The 24602-nt window shown below is 40.8% G+C and overlaps 5 protein-coding genes, 1 non-coding gene and 1 pseudogene across 6 annotated transcripts; 5 read left to right on the forward strand and 2 right to left on the reverse strand.

Moving 5' to 3' along the window:
* Nucleotides 1–1869, forward strand: part of LOC106338074 — a 5462-nt pseudogene extending 3593 nt beyond the window's left edge.
* Nucleotides 1870–2450: 581 nt separating this feature from the next.
* LOC106342622 (3-ketoacyl-CoA thiolase 2, peroxisomal) lies at nt 2451–5746 on the forward strand. The gene is made up of 14 exons (XM_013781611.1): nt 2451–2646; nt 2933–3009; nt 3133–3217; nt 3298–3424; nt 3505–3603; nt 3676–3743; nt 3834–3941; nt 4038–4115; nt 4195–4327; nt 4423–4519; nt 4665–4788; nt 4882–4990; nt 5217–5300; nt 5395–5746. The coding sequence occupies exons 1-14, from the start codon at nt 2554–2556 to the stop codon at nt 5502–5504; spliced, it is 1392 nt and encodes a 463-aa protein (XP_013637065.1). The 5' UTR covers nt 2451–2553; the 3' UTR covers nt 5505–5746.
* Nucleotides 5747–5840: 94 nt separating this feature from the next.
* Nucleotides 5841–5925, forward strand: TRNAM-CAU. Its single transcript is given in 2 exon segments — nt 5841–5878; nt 5890–5925. It is a non-coding gene; the product is annotated as a tRNA-Met (tRNA).
* Nucleotides 5926–9247: 3322 nt separating this feature from the next.
* LOC106342337 (vesicle-associated membrane protein 722) lies at nt 9248–11059 on the forward strand. The gene is made up of 5 exons (XM_013781243.1): nt 9248–9702; nt 10073–10214; nt 10309–10429; nt 10517–10579; nt 10677–11059. Exons 1-5 carry the CDS (start codon nt 9507–9509, stop codon nt 10824–10826), a joined length of 672 nt encoding a protein of 223 aa, XP_013636697.1. The 5' UTR covers nt 9248–9506; the 3' UTR covers nt 10827–11059.
* A 35-nt stretch (nt 11060–11094) lies between these two features.
* LOC106342336 (cellulose synthase-like protein D1) lies at nt 11095–15607 on the forward strand. Its single transcript, XM_013781242.1, has 6 exons — nt 11095–12077; nt 12274–12703; nt 12790–13170; nt 13246–13621; nt 13710–14133; nt 14492–15607. The coding sequence occupies exons 1-6, from the start codon at nt 11533–11535 to the stop codon at nt 15441–15443; spliced, it is 3108 nt and encodes a 1035-aa protein (XP_013636696.1). The 5' UTR covers nt 11095–11532; the 3' UTR covers nt 15444–15607.
* Nucleotides 15608–19064: 3457 nt separating this feature from the next.
* Nucleotides 19065–20600, reverse strand: LOC106338076. Its single transcript, XM_013777133.1, has one exon. The coding sequence runs from the start codon at nt 20598–20600 to the stop codon at nt 19065–19067; it is 1536 nt and encodes a 511-aa protein (XP_013632587.1).
* A 484-nt stretch (nt 20601–21084) lies between these two features.
* On the reverse strand, nt 21085–23607 carry LOC106342536 (receptor-like protein 12). Its single transcript, XM_013781504.1, has one exon. The coding sequence runs from the start codon at nt 23559–23561 to the stop codon at nt 21126–21128; it is 2436 nt and encodes an 811-aa protein (XP_013636958.1). The 5' UTR covers nt 23562–23607; the 3' UTR covers nt 21085–21125.
* Nucleotides 23608–24602: the final 995 nt, after the last annotated feature.

A 24602-nucleotide genomic window follows, 5' to 3' on the forward strand; every position in this document is an offset into this window, starting at 1 on the left:
CATCTCTGCAACCTTCGTATAATGGTTGCTTTCCAGCATCCAACATATCATAAAATCTCCTAGCTTGTGCATTGGGTAAATCTTCCCCTCTAAAATGATCATTTACCATCTGCTCAGTACCTACACCATAATCTACATCCGTTCTAATTGGTTCTTCTAATCTAACCGCTGGCTGAGGTTCGCTAGTACTACCATGTTCATAATCAGTTTCCCCATGATGATACCAAATTTTGTAACTTCGTGTAAACCCACTCAAATATAGATGAGTCCAAACATCCCACTCTTTAATAACCTTTCTATTTTTACAATTAGAGCAAGGACATCTTAACATACATGTTTTTGCTTCCGGTTGTCGGTGAACTAACCCCATGAATTCGGTTATACCTCGTTGGTATTCTTCCATAAGCAATCTCGTGTTCGGATCCAAATGAGGTCGATCGATCAAAGAACGAAAATAATTTGAAGAAGACATGTTTTTTATCAATCAAATTCGTGTGTAAAGAGAGTAAGAGGGAGGATGAAGATATGGAGTGAATGAAGAGGAAGAGGGGTGCTTGTATTTATAGTTGAAATCCTACCGACAGCCCGAGGAAATTCCGACGGAATTCCGACGCCAACGGCTAGTTCGTCGGAATTTCCTCGGAATTTTTAAAATCCCCCAACGGCTCTCTAACGGCTATAATATATCATCGGAATTCATCGGTTTTTTTCGAGGAATACATTTTTCCTCGGTATTCCATAAGAATATTCCGATGGATTAGTATTTCCTCGGAATTCCGTCGGTATATTCCGAAGAAACCAAATTTTGTGTTTCCTCGAAAATTCCTCGGGATATTCCGAGGATTTCATTTTCCGTCGGAATGTCCGTCAGAATACCGTTGTTTTCTTGTAGTGAACCACAACATATAACATTAGTTTCTTTCCGTTCCAAGCATCATTTGATGGTTTGCCTATAGCTAACTACACTTGGTAAGTTCCCCAGCTTACATATTTGGATTATGCAGGTTGGTGACTTTGGATTGTCAAGAATAAAACGGAACACGCTGGTCTCTGGTGGAGTTAGAGGAACACTTCCATGGATGGCACCAGAGCTGTTAAATGGAAGCAGCAACCGCGTCTCTGAGAAGGTATCACAATCATTTAATTAAATACATATCTTTATCCAATAAATAACAACGAAAAGTTTAGCTTTAGCTACCATTTTTGCAGGTAGATGTTTTCTCATTTGGTATCGCCATGTGGGAGATATTAACAGGCCAAGAACCTTACGCAGATATGCACTGCGGCGCCATAATAGGTCTATCTATGCTTCTCTTATTTTCTTTATAGTCTTACAGAAGCAAATTTAGTTTCTACCATGTTCTGTCTTTTGATGCTTGTTGTGTTGATAAAAAGGTGGGATTGTGAACAATACGTTGAGACCATCGGTGCCGGATAAATGTGATCAGATGTGGAGAGAGTTGATGGAGCAATGCTGGTCGTTTGATCCAGCGATACGACCATCGTTCACGGAGATTATTGATCGGCTCCGGCTAATGTCAGCTGCCTTGCAAACCAAGCGACGAACCCAAACCACCAGCCGATGAAGTAAAAGTGAAAGAGTTATTGTAAAGCTATAAGATTAAAGGATGAATACTGTAAATTAGTAGTAATATTTATAGATATACACACGTGGCGGCTTTCGTCGGAGTAATGTTGTTGTATCCACAATATAAACGTTGAATGCATGTCCATGAAAGATCTTTTGTGTAAGAACAGAAAAAAATGTGGCCGGTGACAACTTTTTGTGTGTTGAATGCGTTTGCTTTAGCAAAACACTGGGACATTTTACCAAAAAAGAAAAACATTGAGACATTTGTCTGTTAGTAATCGAAATCTGATGTGTGTGTTTTTTCCATCGGTATTTACAATTTAAAAGAGAAAGGTATAGCATTGCTCCAAAAAAAAAATAGAATGGTATAGCAATGAGGAATGCAGAGGGTTGTTTTTATTGTTAATGATAAATGTGAGGCGTAAATAAAGTTAGCGGAAAAGGTTGGGGGTCAATGGTGTAAATAAAAAAAGGGTATGATCCTGAAGATGGGAATGAATACACGGCACGTAGTTCAAAGCTCAAAACGGGCGGGGCACACGTCACGCCTAATCTTATCTCATTGTCTCTTTCTCAGTTTATTCATCAATCTTTTTTTCTTATTAGCCCACCGAACAATTTGTTTTTTTGGTTATCGAAAACGTTACAAAACTCATAGATATCTGATAAATGTGAACATGTTAGAAGCGTCAAGGCTGATACTGTTCGATTTTGATAAACGTGATAGGATAAGAACTTGTATCCAAATTGGATTATTGGACATTTTTAAGGAAATAAATAATTTTTTTGCCAACTAAGCAAATAAATATTTATAAACAAAAATGATTTTGATTTCTTATTTATTTTGGATTTATATTATTACAGCCAAGTGCGGTGGACTATCTTCGCTTATAAATTGATCAAACCCGAAGAGGTCCCCAGGAGTCTAGAGTTTCGTGCACAACAAATCCTTCGTTAAGAAAATGGAGAAAGCAATCGAGAGACAAAGAGTTCTTCTTGAACATCTCCGTCCTTCTTCTTCTTCATCCTCTCACAGCTTTGAAGGTTCTCTTTCTGTAAGTTACTCTCCCTCTCTCTCTCTCTCGCGATCCATCGCGATCTCTAAGCTTCAGGATTCCGGATTGTTCTCGATTTGAATTTTGGATTTGGATTAAAATTACGATACTGAACTATAATTTGATTCGTTGTAAAAGGCTTCCTATGATCTGAAAAAGTTATGATTCAGCTCGATTGAGATTGAATTGAAGATTTGAATATTTATTTGTTCACTTGATTGATCTTATTTCAACTACTACGTATATGTATATCTTCTCCTTAACGCGTTTCTTCGAACTTTATCAGGCTTCAGCTTGCTTGGCTGGTGACAGTGCTGCATATCAGAGAACCTCTCTCTACGGAGATGATGTAGTCATTGTCGCGTAAGTCCATTTCTTATGTTTTTGCTCTTTTTTATTATTTCGTCTGTCTAGAAGCTTATCATGACGTCTTGTCACTTTCTAAGATATTTATGATAAACTCGCGCATTTTTTAATCCATTGCAGGGCACATAGGACTGCACTATGCAAGTCAAAACGTGGCAATTTCAAGGATACTTATCCGGATGATCTCCTTGCACCTGTTTTGAGGGTCTGTCTCTACTCTCTTGTTGGTTTTAATATTTTCTTTACTACTTCTTGTGTTTATATGGTGTTGTCTTCTTGGTGCAGGCATTGATAGAGAAGACGAATCTTAACCCGAGTGATGTTGGTGACATTGTTGTCGGTACTGTTCTGGCACCGGGGTCTCAGAGGGCCAGCGAGTGCAGGATGTCTGCTTTTTACGCCGGTTTCCCTGGTATGTTTCCTCTTATGTCCTGAGATGCAAATCGGTGTGTTTTATATGATGAATGCTCATGCTGTTATGTGCTTTGGCAGAAACCGTTCCGGTTAGAACCGTGAATAGACAGTGCTCTTCTGGGCTTCAGGCTGTTGCTGACGTTGCCGCCGCCATCAAAGCTGGATTTTATGATATTGGTAAGAGGATAGCCGTCTTTGATTACATTAATTTGATGTGAAGATCTTAGCTGATGATGATGTCGGATGCAGGTATTGGGGCTGGATTGGAGTCCATGACTACTAATCCGATGGCATGGGAAGGGTCAGTCAACCCAGCGGTACTGTCTCTTATTCATCTCTTCTCCGGATTCTTTAACTGGCTTTTGTGAAGTTTGTAGCGCATTATATAATGTATTGTGTAATTGCAGGTGAAGAAGTTTGAGCAAGCACAGAACTGTCTACTCCCTATGGGTGTTACTTCAGAAAATGTGGCACAGCGCTTTGGTGTCTCAAGGCAGGAGCAAGATCAAGCTGCTGTAAGGCAACTGGACTTGTTCAATATGATTTTGTACGGTTAGATAAACCCATAAATTCGATCTCCCGATGCTAAGCTGTTGAATTATTATTGTTAGGTTGACTCACACAGAAAGGCAGCTGCTGCTACTGCTGCTGGTAAATTCAAGGATGAGATCATTCCTGTTAAAACCAAGGTATTTTCCAGATCCTCCATACAATAACTGTAACATTTAAGACTCTTCTTGCTATAATAACTTATGTTTTCTGTTCCAGCTTGTTGACCCAAAGACAGGAGATGAGAAACCCATTACAGTCTCTGTTGATGATGGGATCCGACCAAGCACAACCCTTGCTACTCTTGGGAAGCTGAAGCCAGTGTTTAAAAAGGATGGAACCACAACAGCTGGTATAGTTTCCGAATCAGTTGTTTCATTGTAGAGACTACAGTTCCTATTTTCACAATTTTGAATCCATTGCTTCGTTTTTCTCTCTCTCAAACAGGAAACTCCAGCCAAGTTAGTGATGGTGCTGGAGCGGTTCTCCTCATGAGGAGAAGTGTTGCTACTCAGAAAGGACTTCCCGTTCTTGGTGTATTCAGGTTGGTGATAACTTTTGATAAAGCTATAACAGTACAAGTCTGGAGATGCTTGTGATGTCCGTTTACACAGATGCGCTAGTATCTAGAGAACATACTTTGTTCTTTCTGTATTTCCCTTCATTTCACACTGTTGTACAAATTGCAGGACATTTGCTGCAGTTGGTGTTGACCCAGCAATCATGGGTGTCGGTCCAGCAGTTGCTATTCCTGCTGCAGTTAAGGCTGCTGGTTTAGAACTCGATGACATCGACTTGTTTGAGATCAACGAGGTAAATAGCAAACACTTCCAGGATCTTCTTACCACATATCATTTTCCCAAACTGTCCGATGTTAACTGTTGGTTTCAATATTTGTGTGTTCAGGCATTTGCATCTCAGTTTGTTTATTGCCGTAACAAGTTGGGACTTGACGCAGAGAAAATCAATGTCAACGGAGGCGCAATGGCCATAGGACATCCTTTGGGTGCTACAGGTATATAAGAACAGAGACTTAGTTAATGAGCTACTCTAAACTCTCAAGTCTCAACCAAACCCCTGCCCAAAATAATCTGTCCACGAATCCATATAAGTGTGCTTTCACAAACTGCGCTATAACCAGCTCGGAACTGCTCTAATCTCCTATATTCCGTCCTAAGCTAGATACAATAGTTATGGCTAAAAGACCAAGATTAGCTAATCATTGTTTAAAACTCTAACAGGAGCACGTTGCGTTGCTACTTTGTTGCACGAGATGAAACGCCGTGGAAAAGACTGTCGATTTGGGGTAGTGTCAATGTGCATTGGTATGCTTCTCTCTCTCTCTCTCTAAAAATCTCACCCATAGGATCTCTAAGTTGGTGTCTGAAAATGATATTGTTGTTTGGTTGAATCTGGCAGGGACGGGGATGGGTGCAGCGGCAGTGTTTGAGAGAGGAGATGGAGTTGATGAGCTCCGCAACGCAAGGAAAGTTGAATCGCATGGCCTTTTGTCCAAGGACGCTCGTTAGAAATATTATGATGATGTGTACAATCACCAAGAAAACCCTCTTCACTTTTTTCCCAGCTTTCTTCAGTTTTATTATACTTGTTTGAATAAAGCAGCTCAGCGAATGTTTGCCGGAGTCTTTTTTATATTCTTCTTGACATGGTCATGTGTTTAGTAGTATATTTTTATTTACGTGAGTGATTTTCTATAATATTGTTCTTCTCGATTTTCTGTTGCTTCTAGATATTATAGAAGTTTCAGCTCGCAGCAAATTTTTTGAATATTCAGGGGCTGCTCTACGATGTTGTACAAAACTTACGCTAGATAAAAATAAAACAAATGTCAATGAATAACAAATGGGGTGGTGGCGCAGTTGGCTAGCGCGTAGGTCTCATAGCTATTGAGTGATCCTGAGGTCGAGAGTTCGAGCCTCTCTCACCCCATCTCTTTTTTTGTCCTTTCGTTTTTTCCATTTTTAAGAGATCTTGTCAAAAGTTTTTTGCAAATCTTTGGAGTCCAATAAGACAGAACAAGCTGTAGCTGAAAAATGTTGTCCTGTGTTTCTAGGAATCGAATCTTGCTACCCTTCTGGTGCACTAACGAGTAGTGTTCGCTGGTCCATTCCTCTCGACAAAGCAACTGCAATCATACATTTTTGTTGTTTGTTTTCGTTTCGGGTCATCAATCTCTTTCCGATCCTGTCCTAAAAAGAAACATATTCGCATATATGGTGCTACAAGAATTATTGAAAATAGCTAAGGACTGGCAAAAACATTTCCATAGCCATAACTATTAACAATGAAAGTTGCGACAGATAGCGACAAAACAAAAAAAAATGTCATTTTTGTAGCTAATTTATAGCGGTCCGTAGCTAACTAGCGACGAATATGATCCGTCGCCACTCTCTAGCTAAATAGCTACTAATTAGCGAGGAATAAATTGTCGCCGAAAGATTTATAGTTTGAAACACATGGCTATAAATGTTTATGTATCTAACTAATATGTATGTGTTATATGTTTGAAATTTTTGTTTGTGATATATGTTTGATACTAGTAATGTTTGAATTAAGATAATGTGTATTTGTGTTATATATTTGAAACACTTCAATTTTTATGTTTATCATGTTTGCTACTTTGCTTGATACTTGAGTTAGATATTATAGTATAGGGTTTAGATTTTAGGGGTTTGTGGTTTGGGACTTATATTTAAATTTTAAACTTAAATCCAAACTATAATATAATCATAATACATGTAAAATTGATAAAAGGAGTTACAATTAATCAATGGCAATTAATTAGTGATCGAAAAAATGAAGAAATATTATCATCAGTGTATCAAGCAGGACAAAGATGATTTGTAGTTTTAGGGGTTACACTTTAAAATATGAAATTTATAGTTTTAGGGATTACAAGAGAATAATATTTGATTCGAACTATATTTCCCTCCATAAGATTTGACTCCAAAAATTGGCTCCAATAATATTTTTGGTTTTGGCTCCAATACATTTTTGGCCCAAATTTATCACTTATGCAAACACTAACATGTCTCCACACTTGAAAAAAAAAGAACTCTCTACCTCTCGAAGTCTCTCTGTTTTTTTTCTCTCTCAATACCAGCGAGTCACCTCCGACTCTTCTTCTGACCAGAATCCTCATGGCTTGCACCGAACTACTTGTGAATCGTCGTTGCCTACGACCACCCGAGTTAAATCTCCCCCGTTAGTTCTCCTTCTATGACTTGTTTTAGATTAGGGTTTCGATTTTACGACGAAACAGTTTTGTCGTTACGTTACGAGGAAATAACGATGACTTTAGTTTTTCACGTAAATTCGTCGTAAACTCGACGCAAATTTACGAGGATTGTTTTTCCTCGTTAATTTTCGTCGTTAAGCATGTGTTTTCTTGTAGTGACTAGTCATCGATTAGGATTGTTCTTATCTCTTCTTTGCTGGTTTATGTCAATGGTTTTCTTTTTCGTTTAAAAATTAGTCTTTGAAATTGATCTTTTGTTTTGGGAAAAGATTCACTGAAGGTTCTTCTTTTCTTATAGATCCCCATTGACAAGTGATGGTTTTGTAGCCAAACGTCTGGAGAAAATTGCCAAAGAAGTTGAATCCATTATTGTTTCACAACACTTCTCCAGCTTCGACCAGGAGGTTCCAACTCACAAACATCAGCCACACCACTTCCACGAGTTCATGCTTCTTACTCGGTATTATTTTGTAATTTTGTTTCTCATTTTGTTGCTTTAGTATTTTATACTTACTAGTAAATGATTGAGTAGTTATTTATTTGCTAATTGCAATATGTGACTCATATGCTTGATCTATATTGTTTAGTAATCTGCTCTCTTGTTTTTTTCTTCAGGTTTTGTAGATAGCCAGCCAAGCCATATAAAGGTATGCTGTTTGGACTTGGAATAACACACATAGGAAATTTATGATCCCATTAATCCACCTGCCATTGTTTTTACTTTTCAGGATAGTTGGAGCGAGATTTGATAAAATCTGACAGGAGCTGTCAACATGATGAGCAAGCAACTGACTCTTTTATGTGAAGCTAAAGGTGTCACAGTATCACCAATACCATAAGCCGAGAAACCACATAATACATCAAAGCATTCCAAACACAAACATCACCAATTGAAGTGGCAGCTACATCTGACTCTCCTCCATCCACTCCCCCCCCATCACCAACAAGAAGGGAATCTAATTATGGCAACCACCAAATAAACAAACGAGTTTGATGTCTTCTGTTTTTAGTTTTCACTTATTGGTTTAGCTTCTTGTTTGTGTACTCGAAGTTTAAAATCGACATTTTTGTTATGTATGATAATTTCAGATTTCTTATAATAATATAATGTTTTAAAATCGTTTATATAGTCAAATTTTTGTTTTAAAAATTAAGCTTTGTTCGTTGATATTTTCTAATCCAGCATTTGTAACAAAATCCATAGCTATATTTGCTACAATTTCACTAGGGATATATTGTAGTTAAATGTTGTAGCTAAATGGACATGGAAATTCTTTTGCTAAAATACATCGCTAATGAACTACGGAAAATGCGGTAGCAATGTCATTGCAATTAGCTACGACCGGTGTTCTCGCGAATCCGTTGCGAGCTGGCTACGAATTGGCGACGATTCACAGTTAGCGTCGGTGCTGAGGCCACCGCTTCCATCCGTCGCCATCTGTTGCCTTATGTTATCTAGCTACAGATTGTTTCCTCTAGCTACAAAAAAATAAAAATCCGTAGCTATTTCCTTGATTTCTTGTAGTGGCAGGTGTGTATATGCACCGCACCTCCTCTCTTTTTTTGTGCGTGCAAAAATCCAGGCATTCTAATAACTTAATATGTTGACAAAAACTTTAATAAACTTGCAAGTATAAATCAGGAATATACGTGAATTATATAGGAACAGACATGGGTGCATGTAGGGTGACTAAAACATTTAAAACTTCTCATAAACCTTGTAAACACTAAAGTTTTTCCATTTAAATTACTCGAATATATATATGTTCCCAAACTTGCAATAGCTAAACTTATTACCAAACCCCAGAGATAATATCTTGGAGATATAATGTAATGAATACATATGGGAACGACCAATACCGTATACATGATTCAATGTTCAAACTTAATTAAAATCCAATTCAACTAATTTCGCTGGGAAATACGTTGAAAGTTGAATACCAAACATCACCAGCTTTTATGAGGCACACTATTCAAATATATAAAAAGTATGAATTTCCTATTTAGTCCTTCATGTCAAAGTTTTTTAATTTTCACAAGTTGACAAATAGTTTTGCTTTTTAGTCCTTCCTTCAATCTAAGGGTTTCTCATCTTTCTCTAGTTCAATTCCATTTCTTTTCACCGTCTCTCTCTCTTTCTCATTTAGTCTCTACGCGTTTCAGCGTTAAAGTCTTTTTTCTAGATCTCTTCTACCTTCACGCCGATATAACAAAACTCTCTGATCAGTCAATAGAAACCCACCAATAGAGAGAGAGAACACAAAAAAAAAAAATGGCGCAGCAACAACAATCGCTGATCTACAGTTTCGTGGCTCGAGGGACGGTGATCCTCGTCGAGTTCACCGATTTCAAAGGCAATTTCACATCCATCGCTGCACAGTGCCTCCAGAAGCTTCCTTCCTCCAACAACAAGTTCACCTACAACTGCGATGGTCACACCTTCAATTACTTGGTTGAAAATGGATTCAGTAAGTCACGAATATTGCTCGATCTGATGTATTTGATGATAGGCATAGCTTTTCAATTCAGTTTTATACCTATTTGAGCATTTAGATCTAATCTGTGGATCTTTAATTGAAAGAACAGGACTTTCTCTGGATCTGTGGTTCTGTGTTCTCTAATGGTTTGCTTGATTTGATTTGGCTTTATTTGTGTAAAGTTTTCATTTTTATGGAGTTTGAGTTGTTTTACTGTCATCAAGTTCTAATCTTTGTGAGCTGATCGGGTTTAAGGTGGTGTTGGTGGTGGATATGTGTTATTATTACAGTGTTGTATTGGCTTTATATGTCTTGATATAGATTTAAAGGTTTAATCTTTTTCGTTTTTTTTTTTGTGCAGCTTATTGTGTTGTTGCAGTTGATTCAGCTGGGAGGCAGATTCCTATGGCCTTCTTGGAGCGAGTTAAGGAGGATTTCAACAAGAGATACGGTGGTGGGAAGGCAGCAACTGCTCAAGCGAACAGCTTGAATAAGGAGTTTGGGTATGTTATATTTTTATGATCTGTTTTGATTGCTAATTGAACAAAGTTTTTTAATTTTTCATCGTTTGACGATCTTTTTTTGGGTGCTATGAAGGTCGAAACTGAAAGAGCACATGCAGTATTGTATGGATCATCCTGATGAGATTAGCAAGCTTGCTAAGGTGAAAGCTCAAGTTTCTGAAGTTAAAGGTGTCATGATGGAAAACATTGAGAAGGTTCGGTTCTCACCCTTTGGCGTTACCTGCTGTATAAGCTGTATGTTTCTAACCGTTTATACATTATGGAACTCATTCGTTTTGCAGGTTCTTGACCGTGGTGAGAAAATTGAACTTTTGGTGGACAAAACCGAAAACCTTCGCTCACAGGTTAGTTAGTTCTCTTAAGCAAATGGTTGCTTTGAGTTTCATAATCTCTCTATCTCTCTTACTGTTTTTGTCTTGGACTCAAAAAAACTTTGTACAGGCGCAAGACTTCAGAACACAAGGAACACAAATGAGAAGAAAGATGTGGTTTCAGAACATGAAGATAAAGCTCATTGTTCTTGCAATCATCATCGCCTTGATCCTCATCATCGTCCTCTCAGTCTGCGGTGGCTTCAACTGTGGCAAATAAGTCTGGGAACATTTCTGATTCCCGAGAACATCCTCATTCAGTTCGTTGTGCTGGTTTTTTTCTTTTTGTGGTTTAAAAATTCTCATGGCTATGTTTCTTCTCTGCTTAGATTTGTACTTCTTTAAATTGGTTTTGTATAGGTCATATATATATGTTTGAAATTGATTCTTGCGAACCATTCACTTGGACCTGATTTGAACGCTTGTGTTTGCTTTCGTCTTTTTTTTTGGTGACTTCTGTGAATTTTTATAATCGTATAGCATAGTCTATTTGGTCTGACCGGTTTATCTCATGTTCTTGTCCTACTGAAATCGAAACTACTTGCTGCCACCTGATTTCGTTGTTTTGTCGGAAAATCTCAGTCTCTGTCGCTTCTAGAGTATAATACTGGTCCTTCAGTTTGAGCTCTAGTGTCTGTAACCTCTAAAAGTTCATTTGCTGTTTGTTTAGTTGATTTAGGGATCTATTGTAATGTCTTATTTAAATAGCTTTGCACATACACAACACAACTATAGAAAGAAGAGAGAGAGGGGTAAAGCTTAAAAACAGGAGATATCAGAGTAGATAGATTTTCAGTTATCTTAGAATAGAAAAAGGATCTATCAACCGTTGGACAAATCAATTTTCTGCTAAATCAGGTTGTGTCAAAAGAGAAAAATGAGCTCAAGAAACCAAAGGAGCCAAAACAGAACATTCCATTATTGTAATGGCTTCAAGTCCACCCAAAAACACCTTAAATTCACAACAACCCTCTTCCTCAACCCGCCCTCCTCAAGCCGTCAAGTTTGGTCGCCGGACGTCCAGTGGCCGCACCGTTAGCCTCTCTCGAGACTATGACATGGACGTCCCTGGCGATTACTCCTCCGGCCAAAATGATTACATCGACTACACCGTCCTCATGCCTCCTACACCTGACAACCAACCTGCGGGCTCTTCCTCCTCTGCCGCCTCAACGTCACAGTCAAAACCTGACGCAAACCGCAGCTCCAAGATGGGGAATAAGATGGAGAGGAGGTTATCCGTGATGAAATCTAATAATAAATCAATGTTGCTGAGGAGCCAGACGGGAGACTTTGATCATAACAGATGGTTGTTTGAATCTAAAGGCAAATATGGAATAGGAAACGCTTTTTGGCCAGATGATATTGATAACGGTGAAGGTGGTGTTATCATGTCAGATTTTTTAGACAAACCATGGAAGCCTCTCACAAGAAAAGTTAAAGTACCTGCCAAAGTTCTTAGTCCCTACAGGTTTTTAAATTTTCTTGTTCTTTAAATATCGGTCCTAAGATTTTAGAAACTATAGACAATTTAGTACGAATTTAATTTAAAAAAAAATTAAACAATTTTGTGGATTTATGTTTATGTAATTTTTTTTTTTTAAATTTGGAGGCAAAAGACTGATGTTTCACTTGCCTATGTTACATCTTATCCTCCTTTGTTTCAGGTTACTAATTGTGCTTCGTCTTGTGATACTCTTCTTCTTCCTATGGTGGCGTGTTGCGAATCCTAATGAAGATGCAATGTGGCTATGGGGACTATCTATAGTGTGCGAGATTTGGTTCGCTTTCTCTTGGATTCTTGACATTCTTCCAAAGCTAAACCCTATAAACAGAGCAACTGATCTAGCTACCTTGCATGACAAGTTTGAGCAGCCTTCTCCTTCAAACCCTACAGGTCGCTCTGATCTTCCTGGTGTTGATGTGTTTGTTTCCACGGCTGACCCGGAAAAGGAACCGCCGTTAGTCACCGCAAACACCCTTCTATCCATCCTCGCCGTGGATTATCCAATAGAGAAGCTTTCAGCCTACATTTCAGACGATGGTGGTGCAATTCTCACCTTTGAAGCCATGGCTGAAGCTGTTCGCTTTGCCGAGGTTTCATTCACCTTCTCTCTTCTTCTTCTGCGTCTTGGAAAGTCTAATAGATTATTTTATATGGCTTTTGAATTTTCTTTTTGCAGTATTGGGTGCCGTTTTGTAGAAAACATGACATAGAGCCGAGGAACCCTGATAGTTACTTCAGCATCAAGAAAGATCCAACCAAAAACAAGAAGAAGCCAGATTTTGTTAAAGATCGTCGCTGGATCAAACGTGAGTACGATGAATTCAAGGTCAGGATCAATGGTCTTCCAGAACAAATCAAGAAAAGAGCTGAGCAGTTCAACTTGAGAGAAGAGCTCAAGGAGAAGCGCATTGCAAAAGAGAAAAACGGCGGTGTATTGCCGCCGGACGGTGTTGAGGTTGTAAAAGCAACGTGGATGGCTGATGGTACACATTGGCCAGGAACGTGGTTTGAACCTAAACCTGATCATTCAAAAGGAGACCACGCTGGAATCCTACAGGTACCAACCATTAACTTCATCAGTTTGAAAAAAAAAACCCAAGAAACTTTACAAAAACTTGAATCCTATTTGTAGATCATGAGCAAAGTGCCTGAGCTTGAACCGGTGATGGGCGGACCGAATGAAGGAGCGCTGGATTTCACAGGGATCGATATCCGAGTACCGATGTTTGCATATGTATCGCGTGAGAAACGTCCAGGGTTTGACCATAACAAGAAAGCTGGTGCCATGAATGGTATGGTTAGAGCTTCAGCCATATTATCCAATGGCGCCTTTATCCTCAATCTTGACTGTGATCACTACGTCTACAACTCCAAAGCTATCAAAGAAGGAATGTGTTTCATGATGGACCGAGGTGGTGATAGAATATGTTACATTCAGTTTCCACAAAGGTTTGAAGGAATTGACCCATCAGATCGATATGCAAATCACAATACTGTCTTCTTCGACGGTGAGTTATTGAAGTAAAACATAAATTTAATGCTTGTATCACAAGCCACCATAGGTTAAACCATATATATTTTGGGGTTCTGAAACAGGTAACATGAGAGCATTAGATGGGTTACAAGGTCCGGTCTACGTCGGAACAGGGTGTATGTTCCGAAGGTATGCTCTTTATGGATTCAACCCACCTCGAGCCAACGAGTACAACGGCGTGTTCGGTCAGGAAAAGGCCCCGGCTATGCATGTCAGGACTCAGTCCCAAGCGTCCCAAATATCCGAAACATCTGATTTAGAGTCGGACACACAGCCTCTAACAGATGATCCGGATCTTGGTCTTCCCAAAAAGTTTGGTAACTCGACCATCTTCACAGACACTATTCCAGTCGCTGAGTACCAAGGACGGCCTCTAGCAGATCACATGTCAGTTCAAAACGGAAGACCGCCAGGTGCTTTGCTACTTCCACGGCCTCCCCTTGATGCTCCAACCGTAGCTGAAGCCATCGCTGTCATTTCTTGCTGGTAAGGTTAACTTAAATGCTTTGTCAGTAAATGGAAAATATAATAATAATGTAAATATGCTATAATAGTATTGCTTGTTATCCAAGACTCAAGAAGCAAGTAGAAGGTTATAATTTGATTCTGGTTAACAACTAAGTTGTACAAAACAATTTATTTTCTTTTGAATTAATTTAACATTCATTCAAAAATATAGTAATAATAATAATAATAATAATAATAATAATATTCGTTTGTTCTTCAAGTCTTTCTATTTACTTTTCAAAGTCTTCCTAGGTTATTTTTACAATCTTGGTCCGCAAGATACACATATTACTCTCCGATATATTTCTAATAACGGTTTCGAATTTGGCTTTTTCAGGTACGAAGACAATACAGAATGGGGAGATAGAATAGGATGGATCTACGGGTCGGTAACCGAAGACGTGGTCACAGGCTACCGTATGCATAACCGCGGTTGGCGGTCCGTTTACTGCATCACAAAACGTGACGCTTTCCGCGGCACAGCTCCCATCAATCTCACCGACCGTCTCCACCAAGTCCTACGTTGGGCAACCGGCTCCGTAGAAATCTTCTTCTCCAAGAACAACGCCATGTTCGCCACCAGAAGGCTCAAATTTCTCCAGAGAGTCGCTTACCTCAACGTCGGTATCTACCCTTTCACCTCAATCTTCTTGGTCGTCTACTGCTTCCTCCCGGCACTATGCCTCTTCTCCGGCAAATTCATCGTCCAGAGCCTCGACATTCACTTCCTCTCATACCTCCTCTGCATCAGCCTCACCTTGATTCTAATCTCCCTCCTCGAGGTCAAATGGTCAGGGATCGGACTAGAAGAGTGGTGGAGAAACGAACAGTTTTGGCTCATCGGTGGCTCGAGCGCTCATCTCGCAGCAGTCGTCCAGGGTCTGCTCAAAGTACTAGCCGGAATCGAAATCTCATTCACCCTAACGTCGAAAGCTTCGGGAGAAGACGAGGACGACGCGTTTGCGGATCTTTACATCGTGAAGTGGACGGGGCTGTTCATCATGCCGCTTACGATCATTGTAGTGAACCTCGTTGCGATTGTTATCGGTGCTTCGAGGACGATATACAGTGTGATTCCGCAGTGGAACAAGTTGTTTGGAGGGATATTCTTTAGCATGTGGGTGTTGACGCATATGTATCCGTTTTGTAAAGGGTTGATGGGTCGGAGAGGGAAGGTTCCGACGATTGTTTATGTTTGGTCAGGGCTTGTGTCGATTACTGTCTCGCTGTTGTGGATCACGATTAGTCCTCCGGATGATGTTTCAGGCGGTGGAGGATTCTCGGTGTAATTTGGATCAGAGTGTAATACAGTACTGAGGTTTTTGAGTTTGTGTTTTTTTTTTGTAACAGTAAAATTTGGTTTGTGTAAATTTTATGTTGAAAAGACCAATTCTGCTTTAGTTCTTGTTAGCTTTTGATTCTTATTGACACAAAAAAAAAATATCTTACGATACATCTCTTGGCTCTGTTTTCTCTCTTTGTGTTGTACAACTCCAAACCCTTTTTTTTTAATTAACCGGACCCATAGGTCTATGGAAATATCCACACTAATCTTCAAGTGCAGGTGCAGTTCACGGATAGACGGTCTCTCTGAGTATTCAAATATATAATGCAAGACAATGTATATATACATGACCTCTCCACCCCTGCGAACTTGAAGTGTGTGTCATTCGATATGGCAAAGAGATGCATCAAGTTATCAAAACATACCCAGAAAACTAGTTATATCTATAAATATGTAATGGAGCGGAAGTAACGATAGTAACCGATAACACGATGATCCTATTTAGTCTGCGAATTCCTAAGATCAAAGTCTTCTTGTGATCGTTGAGAACACCTATATTCTAAGTTTTATAAATCAATAATCAAAGTTGTGTCTCTCACAAACCTAAGAGATCACATTATATATCTATTAGAATTTCCTAAAACCAATAGGATAAAGAAAACCAAAACATACTTATAAAAGGAATGGAAAGTTTTAAAGAAATAAGAAAACCAAAACCTTAGGGAAGTACGATGTATGCTACATCAGGTCCCCTCCCGTATGGAAGATTCGTCCACGAATCCCGATAGTGCATCATCAGCCGGCTCATGCTTGAACAAGTGCTTCACATTGAAAACATCAGCAGTATGTATATGAGATGGTAATCGCAAACGATAAGCATTGGGATTGATTTTCTCGAGGACTTCAACAGGGCCGATCTTTCGTGGCTTCAATTTATTGTACTGGCCGGCAGGAAACCGGTCCTTAGTAAGGACGGCCCAAACATAGTCACCCACCTGCAAATGTAGTTCACGCCTGCGTCTGTCCGCAGCCTGCTTATACTTCAAGGAAGAAGCCTCTAAGTTATCATGCGCCACCGTATGAACGTGTGCCAGTTCCTCCACAAGATCCAGAGCTCTCCCATGAAACTCACCGACCTGAGGAAGAGACATTAATGCCAAAGGCCCCCGCGGCACAAACCCATACACCACTTTGAACGGACTGAAGCCAAGGCTCCGGTTATGCGCGTGGTTATGGGCGAACTCTGCCTGGCACAGGATAGAATCCCAAGATTTTAGGTTGTCGCCCACCAAACAACGTAACATGTTACCCAAGGAACGATTAACAACTTCAGTCTGACCGTCCGTTTGAGGATGATACGCAGAACTCATATTCAGGCTGGTCTTGAAAAGCTTCCATAAGGATCTCCAAAAATGGCTAATGAAACGAGAATCACGGTCGGAAACAATAGAGACGGGCAGACCGTGTAAACGATAAACTTCGCGAAAGAAAAGCCCAGCAACCTGAACGGCGTCCGTTGTTTTCTTACAAGGGATAAAGTGCGCCATTTTTGAAAAACGATCGACCACAACAAAGATGGAATTGTTACCCCGTTAAGTTCGCGGCAGCCCAAGAACAAAATCCATACTTATATCGCTCCACGGCTGTGTAGGAACGGGTAATGGTAGGTAAAGGCCGGCATTGGACGCGTGACCTTTACTTTGTTGACACGTCGTGCATCACGCCACAAACCTCTCCACATCACGCCTCAACGTAGGCCAAAAGTAAGAATCCACAACCAACTTAAGAGTGCGACCATGACCAACGTGTCCTTCGCCATGCAACTCACGACTGATCTGTAGCCGAAGACTACTCTCTGGTACGCAGAGCCGGGTGTCTTTGAACACAAATCCGTCCACCAATGAGAAGTCAGAACGGACACCGTGCATAAGGTCCAACCATACCGAAGAAAAATAAGGATCTGTCGGGTACAAATCTGCCAAAGATTCAAAACCAAGGACCGAAACTTGTAATGTAGAGACCAGGGCATGGCGTCTGCTCAAGGCGTCGGCTACTTTGTTCAGCTTTCCCGACTGATGCTTGATAACGAAAGTAAACTGCTGTAAGTAGGCAGTCCACGAGGCGTGACGAGAAGAAATCTTATCCTGAGTGCCCAAATATTTTAACGCAACGTGATCGGTATATAAGATGAACTCCTTATGTGCCAGATAGTGACGCCAATGTTTTATGGCTTGGACTACAGCATAAAACTCGATATCATAGGTGCTGTAGCGGCTGCGTGCTCCTGCCAACTTCTCACTATAAAACGTAACCGGCTTCCCATGTTGACTTAACACGGCCCCGATACCCAGCTTCAAAGCATCACAATGCAATTCAAAAGGTGAATCAAAGTCGGGCAACACTAGAATGGGAGAGGACGTGAGTTTCTCCTTGATTAGAGCAAACGCCTCGTTAGCTTCTGCGGTCCAAGTAAACGAAACACCTTTCATACAATCTGTAATTGGTGCTATTATAGCGCTGAAGTTGTGGACGAAACGCCTGTAGAACGAGGCTAGTCCATGAAAGCTGCGGACGTCCGAGACAGTCTTAGGCGTTGGCCATGATGCTACGGCTTCAACCTTCTGTGGATCAACACGTAAGCCTGCTGATGACACTACATACCCGAGGAACAAGACCTGAGACACTCCAAATTCACACTTTTGCTTGGCGATGAACAACTGTTCCTTCCGTAAAGCTAGTAAGACGTCACGGAGATGGCCGAGGTGCTCCTCTAATGTGGTGCTGAAGATAAGAATGTCATCAAAATATACGACCACAAACCGACCAATAAAGGGTCGCAAGGCTTGATTCATGATACGCATAAAGGTGCTTGGTGCGTTCGAGAGACCAAACGGCATAACTAACCACTCGAACAATCCCTCGCGAGTTTTGAAAGCAGTTTTCCACTCGTCACCAGGTCGAATTCGAATCTGATGGTAGCCGCTTTTGATGTCCAATTTGGTGAAGATAGACGCCTTCCTATTTGATCTAATAGATCGTCAAGGCGTGGGATCGGAAACCTATACCGTGTTGTGATTTTGTTGATAGCACGACTATCGACACACATGCGCCAAGTGCGGTCTTTCTTTGGTATAAGTAAAGCCGGGACAGCGCAAGGGCTTAAACTTTCACGAACATAACCTTTGAGGAGGAGTTCCTCTACTTGGCGGCGGAGCTCTTCATGTTCGTCAGGACTCATGCGATAGTGTGCACGATTCGGTAGAACCGCGTTGGGCACAAGATCAATATGATGTTGAATGTCCCATAAAGGAGGTAACCCGGATGGCAGTTCCTCGGGGAAAAGATCGTCAAACTCTTGTAAAAGAGGAGAGAAAGCCGGCGGACACGGGGTGTGTTGTGATGGTGGTGGCGTGACTGCAACCAATGCGAACAGAGGGCTAGATTCTCGGAGTTCCAGCTCAAACTGTGACCTAGTAATGATCAACAAGTTTTGCTTTGGTGAAGGTTGTTTGTTGTGACTGGCAACTGATAGGTCTGACTCCGGTGCCGGAAGCAAAGTGATTTTGCGTCCCTCAAACACAAAAGAATGGGTGTTTGTTTTGCCGTTGTGGAGAACTTCTCTATCTTATTGCCATGGCCGTCCTAATATGATATGTGAGACATCCATTGGCGCGATATCACAATAAAGATTGTCTTTGTAGAAAGACCCGATAGAGAGGGATACCATTGTTCGTTGAGACACAAAGACCTCTGCGCCGGTTTGCATCCATAATAATCGGTAAGGATGTGGATGTGCCTCTGGTGTAAGTGCGAGTTTGCGAACTGCTTCTTCCGAAACTACATTCGCTGAACAACCCGAATCAACCACGAAGCGACAAATCTTGCCTTTGACGGTGCAAGTCGAGGTGAATAATGACGTGCGCTGCCAAGCCTCGGTCGTTTTTGGAGCAAGATAATTGCGGCAAAGCATGAGAAACGTACCCGTATCACCATGAACTTGTTCTTCCTCGGCTTCATCGCAATTCTCTTCGTCCTCATCGTAAATAGGTTCACCAATTATTTCACGATCATTGGCAATTAGTCCCCGGCGACCCTTGTTAGGGCAAGCCGTTTGTATGTGCCCGCGTTCCCCACAGGTAAAACAACGGAGAGCATTAGGACGGGAAGGTCGAGGTTCTATTGCTGCAGGAGCGGTTTCCGTTGGTCGAGTATCCACTCGAGTTCCTGTAGTATCACGTCCCGTTGAAGATTTAGTGTCGTCTGTGGTGGTTGTGATTGTACGAGGTCGTGTGTTCCCCGTCCATTGACCGGTGCTGATGCGAGCTTGCTGTTCTACCAATAGAGCTCTCTGGCGAGCTTCCGCAACAGATCCCGGGTCGAACTGGTGAAGCATATTTTGAAGCTGCGGTCGTAAACCGGCAACAAAACGAGCGACGAGCTGATCCTCTGAGTCCTGAATATCAACTCGTGTGAGTATTTGATAGAACTCATTGGCATAGTCTTCAACAGAACGCGTCCCTTGTCGTATGTTATGAAACTTTTGAAACAACAGTCGTTCAAAATTATACGGAATAAAGGTTTTCTGCATATGTTTCTTAAGCTTGTCCCAAGAGGTTATTTTTTCTTTCCCCCGTCTGGTACGAGAAAGTTTGAGTTGGTTCCACCAAGAGGTGGCATGCCCACGGAATCGTGTTGCAATCAAAGAGACTTGTCTATTGCCCGGTACTTCTTTGAACTCCAAGAATTCATCGACCGTAACGATCCAGTCAAGAAGGTCTTCAGGTTGTGACCCCCCATGAAATTCTGGGATTTCGACTTTAATACCCGCAGTCCAGCGTGTGTCATTGTTGCATTGTGGTTGTTGATCCCGACCAAGATGCTCTTGTCGATTGTTGATGTCATCCCCGAACGAATTTTCATCGTCGGACTCGCCATTAGCCTCGTCAAAAACAGGGTTATGGTGTTGTCGATGGCGTTGTTGTGGTGCTGCGGGTCCTGCGTTAGCGCAAGCGCCGTTGGCGGCGAAGGCAGCTTGAACCCCAGCCTGGACTCCGGCTTGAATTGCTTCAGCCATTGTTCGTCTCATGTTGTCTTGAAAATTTTCCTTGAAATCTTCCAGAAACTGTTGCATCTGCGTCCATTCATTAGGACGAGGTGCCATTGAACCAAAGATCGAGAATCACGAATAGAATCGCAATAACCTGGCTCTGATACCAACTAATGGAGCGGAAGTAACGATAGTAACCGATAACACGATGATCCTATTTAGTCTGCGAATTCCTAAGATCAAAGTCTTCTTGTGATCGTTGAGAACACCTATGTTCTAGCCGATTGCAAGGATTTAAGAGATGTTGTAAAACAAAGCTCTAAGTTTTATAAATGAATAATCAAAGTTGTGTCTCTCCCAAATCTAAGAGATCACATTATATATCTATTAGAATTTCCTAAAACCAATAGGATAAAGAAAACCAAAACATACTTATAAAAGGAATGGAAAGTTTTAACTGAAAAGGAAATAAGAAAACCAAAACCTTAGGGAAGTAAGATGTATGCTACATCAATATGACTTCAATAATTTTAGTTTTCTTACATTATGGAAAAGGAAACAGAACAAAGTTGTGGGCAAACATACAAAGAAAAGTATCCCAAGTAACTGCTCGATTATTAGACCAATAACGGATTGATCCTAACGGGTTCTGCGATTTCTCTGGCACATTATCTTGGTAAGCCACTCCGGTTTGTATGAAGCAATAACTTGTGCTATTGACAATCCAAGCAACAATCCGGTCCCATACCCTATTGCTACTGCTTTCCAGTTCAACACTTCTTCCTCGTCTTCTTCCTTTTCTTCCTCTGGTTGTTGCATTGGTGGTGCGTTACTCCCAAAGCAACTTTGCTCGAGAGGAAGACCACAAAGTCCTTCATTCCCTTCAAAGGAGGATTTAGGTTGCCCAGTGATCTGTGTTCCTTGCGGTATTTCACCCTTGAGTTGGTTGTGAGCAACACTTATGTACGCCAGAAACGAGAGTCTCTCGAGTCCTTTAGGAATGGTCCCTGAGAGCTGGTTGTTTGACAGATCAAGTGACTCAAGCTCGGTAACATTAGCCAAAGACAGAGGAATATGACCTGTGAATGCGTTGTTTGATAAGTTGAGCGCGATCAATGCCTTCAAGAGACCAATAGATTCAGGAATCTGTCCTTCAAGTTTGTTTCCAGAAAAATCAATGGTGGCGTAAAACGTGAGGACACTCTCTTGCTCCATGTGTAGACCTTTGTATCGCAAATCCAAATTGTATCCGTAGTGATAAGAAGTATGATTGTAGTCTCCCATATAAATACGCCCATCTTGGTCTTTCTTGAATGATGATGTCTGCCAGTTATCAAAGTAATTCGAGGGCAAGCTTCCAGTAAAGTTGTTGTATGATATTTCAAGTACATGCAGCCCGCGAAACGCAAAAGAACCTTGACCAGGAGGAGGAGAGATAGGACCATCGAATTTGTTTGAACTGAGGATAAGAATTTGCAAGTTTGGTAACGCCTTGAGCCAGAAAGGAAATGCGTCTTTGATTTTGTTGTTCTCAACGTTTAGAAACCTTAGAGAGGAGCAGCTGAGAAGAGACTTTGGAAGCTTTCCGGTTAGCTGATTGTAGCCAACATCAATTGTCTGAAGCAAGGCACCATTATTGCACATGTCTGGAAGACTTCCCTCCAAGCTGTTCTTCCTGAGATTCAAAACCGTGAGAGAGCTTTGAAAATTAAGCAGGCATCGAGGAATTGAGCCGGTGAAGTTGTTGTATGAGAGATCAAGAATAGTAAGAAAGCTTCGGTTGCAGATTGCAAGAGGTATACTCCCCGTGAATGCATTGTTCCATGCAGAGAAGTGGCTGAGAGAGTGTGGTGGATTAGGAAGTGGTCCTTCAAAATTGTTTAAATCCAAATCTAAAAGCGTGACCGTTGAATTCACTAAAACTTCTGCCGAACCTTCAAAACCTGTGAATGAGTTATTAGCAAGATTCACTATGTCCAAATTAGGAAGATTCCAAAACCACTCGGGAATCTTCCCTTTGATTTTGTTGTTGGAGATATCCACTTGCTGCAAGCCATCAAGGTTTTTGAAGAAATTTGGGAACTGACGGATGTCACAGCCTGACAAACCCAATATAATAAGGTCCAACGAGATGCCTGAATCTGAACTTAAACTAGCTGGCGATATACTATTCCCAGAAAGAATAAGTGTCATCAAATATTTGAGTGAGGAGAAGAGGTTTAAGTCAATTGGGTAGCTTATGTTTTGGAAAGACAGGTCGAGTTCCCTGAGGTTAATGAGCTTTGAGATAGGCTCTTCGATGCCAGTGAACTCGTTATCTTGAAGGTACAGGGAGCTAAGCTGACTTAGGTTACTAAATGACGGAATTTGACCTTGGAAACCATTGTTGGAAAGAGACAAAAACTCTAATCTGTTGAGATTGTCAAATTCATAAGGAACTGAGGATGAAACTAAGTTGTTCTTAGATAGATCAAGGTAAAAAAGGCGATGCAACTCGAACAGGCTAGGATTCAAAGTTCCAGAGAAATGGTTAGAGGAAAGGTCTAAATAGGAGAGTCTACTCAGATTCTTTATAAGTGGGAAACTACCGGTGAGCTCGTTAGAGGAAAGGTCTAAATGGGAAAGCTGGCTTAAGTTACTAAATGAGAAAGAGAGTTGACCTACGAAGCCATTAGAGGAAAGAGTCAAGACCTCTAATCTGTTGAGATTGCTGAATCCAGAAGGGAGTGAAGAAGACTTGAAGTTGTTGTTAGAGATATGAAGGCTACGAAGATGACGCAACTCGAAAAGGCTACTGTTGGGCTTCAAAATTCCTTTGAGACAGCCACTTGAGAGTTCTAGCTCTACCATAGAACCAGTAGTGTTATCGCAGCTGTAAGAGTCGTCGTAGGTGCTGCCGTTGCAAGTGTGGGAATCAAACTCACTCTGGAACAGCTCAAGAGCTAGGATCTGGTCAGGACGACACGCATAAACTCCAGCATAAACAGCATTTGTCATTAAGATGCTTGAAGAAAAGGCACAACAGAATAAGAGTACCAAGAGAAAATGAAAATGTATACATGACGTCTTCATCATGAAAAACTTTTTTAGAAGAATAATATTTCTTTAAGAAAAGATTGGCCTGGATAAGTTTATTTATATGATCAGCGAACGCGTGGAGTTTTCGAACGGTTTTTGGCTTTAGGAGTACGTGGAAGAGGCGAAGAACTAGTCTGATCGTGAAGTCCACGTTGATGTTGACATCTCTTACGTAAACTTTAGGTAAGATGATTACAACAAAAAAAAAAAAAAACTTTAGGTAAGATTCACATCAGTTTCAACCATTCCACACGTTTTCATTCATGGAAAAGGAAAACACTGTTCTCCAACTTTTTTTTCGAACACTGATTTAAATTAATTCGAAAGAGTTAGTTGGGTACATTCAAAGCACCATCAACCGCCAACAGACCAGACGCAATCAATGCATCTTTGGGTAACAAATCAGCATCGGTGTTCCTCTCACTCCGTTCTCCAATTAAATAAATCACAATTGTTCGGGAGTTCAATTAGGCCCAAAATTGCTAGAGTTCAATCCCTTTTATTGGCCATTTTCAATCTTTTTTTTAATAATAAATCTTATGGCAATTGTCCAAAATAGCACTTCTAAAGTTTCTCTCTCAAAAATAGCCTTAGAAGGAGAAAATCACATATATGACATTCATTAAATGGTAGAATGTCACTCATAGCCTTGTGTTATAATGTATAATAAAAAAAAGTAAAAAAAGGAAATCAATTTCTCTCTTTCATTTCCAGAAAATAAAGCGATACTCTCCTCACCGCGCCTCCATCGTCTCCGGCGATCCTCTTCAAACCCTCACCGTGCCTCCATTGTCTCTGGTGAATAGTACTCTCTTCATCTGCGACGACGCAGACAAAGATCCGGTGAATAGGAATCGTGTTCCTCCTCTCTCGACACCGAGGCCTCCATTGAGACGCCGCCGGAGAAAAATCGCACAGAACCACCACCGTCACACTATTTACTCTCAAATTCGGACACAAATCCCGTTGGAAACAAATCACGATGTAAGTTTTTGAAATTAGGTTTTCTCTTTAAAATTTAGGGGATTTTGAAATTAG

This window comes from Brassica oleracea, chromosome C4 (assembly GCF_000695525.1).
Source record: "Brassica oleracea var. oleracea cultivar TO1000 chromosome C4, BOL, whole genome shotgun sequence".
In the NCBI taxonomy this organism is placed as follows: Eukaryota; Viridiplantae; Streptophyta; class Magnoliopsida; order Brassicales; family Brassicaceae; genus Brassica; species Brassica oleracea.

Excerpts from the sequence above, each read along its gene's own strand:
- LOC106338076 (XM_013777133.1), bottom strand. The coding sequence starts at position 20,600 with ATGGCACCTCGTCCTAATGAATGGACGCAGATGCAACAGTTTCTGGAA.
- LOC106342536 (XM_013781504.1), bottom strand. The coding sequence starts at position 23,561 with ATGATGAAGACGTCATGTATACATTTTCATTTTCTCTTGGTACTCTTA.
- LOC106342622 (XM_013781611.1), top strand. The coding sequence starts at position 2,554 with ATGGAGAAAGCAATCGAGAGACAAAGAGTTCTTCTTGAACATCTCCGT. Across the intron at positions 3,604-3,675 it reads AGCTGGATTTTATGATATTG|GTATTGGGGCTGGATTGGAG; the intron begins GTAAGAGGATAG and ends TGTCGGATGCAG. Across the intron at positions 5,301-5,394 it reads GGTAGTGTCAATGTGCATTG|GGACGGGGATGGGTGCAGCG; the intron begins GTATGCTTCTCT and ends TGAATCTGGCAG.
- LOC106342337 (XM_013781243.1), top strand. The coding sequence starts at position 9,507 with ATGGCGCAGCAACAACAATCGCTGATCTACAGTTTCGTGGCTCGAGGG. Across the intron at positions 10,215-10,308 it reads AGCTTGAATAAGGAGTTTGG|GTCGAAACTGAAAGAGCACA; the intron begins GTATGTTATATT and ends GGTGCTATGAAG. Across the intron at positions 10,580-10,676 it reads CCGAAAACCTTCGCTCACAG|GCGCAAGACTTCAGAACACA; the intron begins GTTAGTTAGTTC and ends AACTTTGTACAG.
- LOC106342336 (XM_013781242.1), top strand. The coding sequence starts at position 11,533 with ATGGCTTCAAGTCCACCCAAAAACACCTTAAATTCACAACAACCCTCT. Across the intron at positions 12,078-12,273 it reads AAAGTTCTTAGTCCCTACAG|GTTACTAATTGTGCTTCGTC; the intron begins GTTTTTAAATTT and ends CCTTTGTTTCAG. Across the intron at positions 14,134-14,491 it reads ATCGCTGTCATTTCTTGCTG|GTACGAAGACAATACAGAAT; the intron begins GTAAGGTTAACT and ends TGGCTTTTTCAG.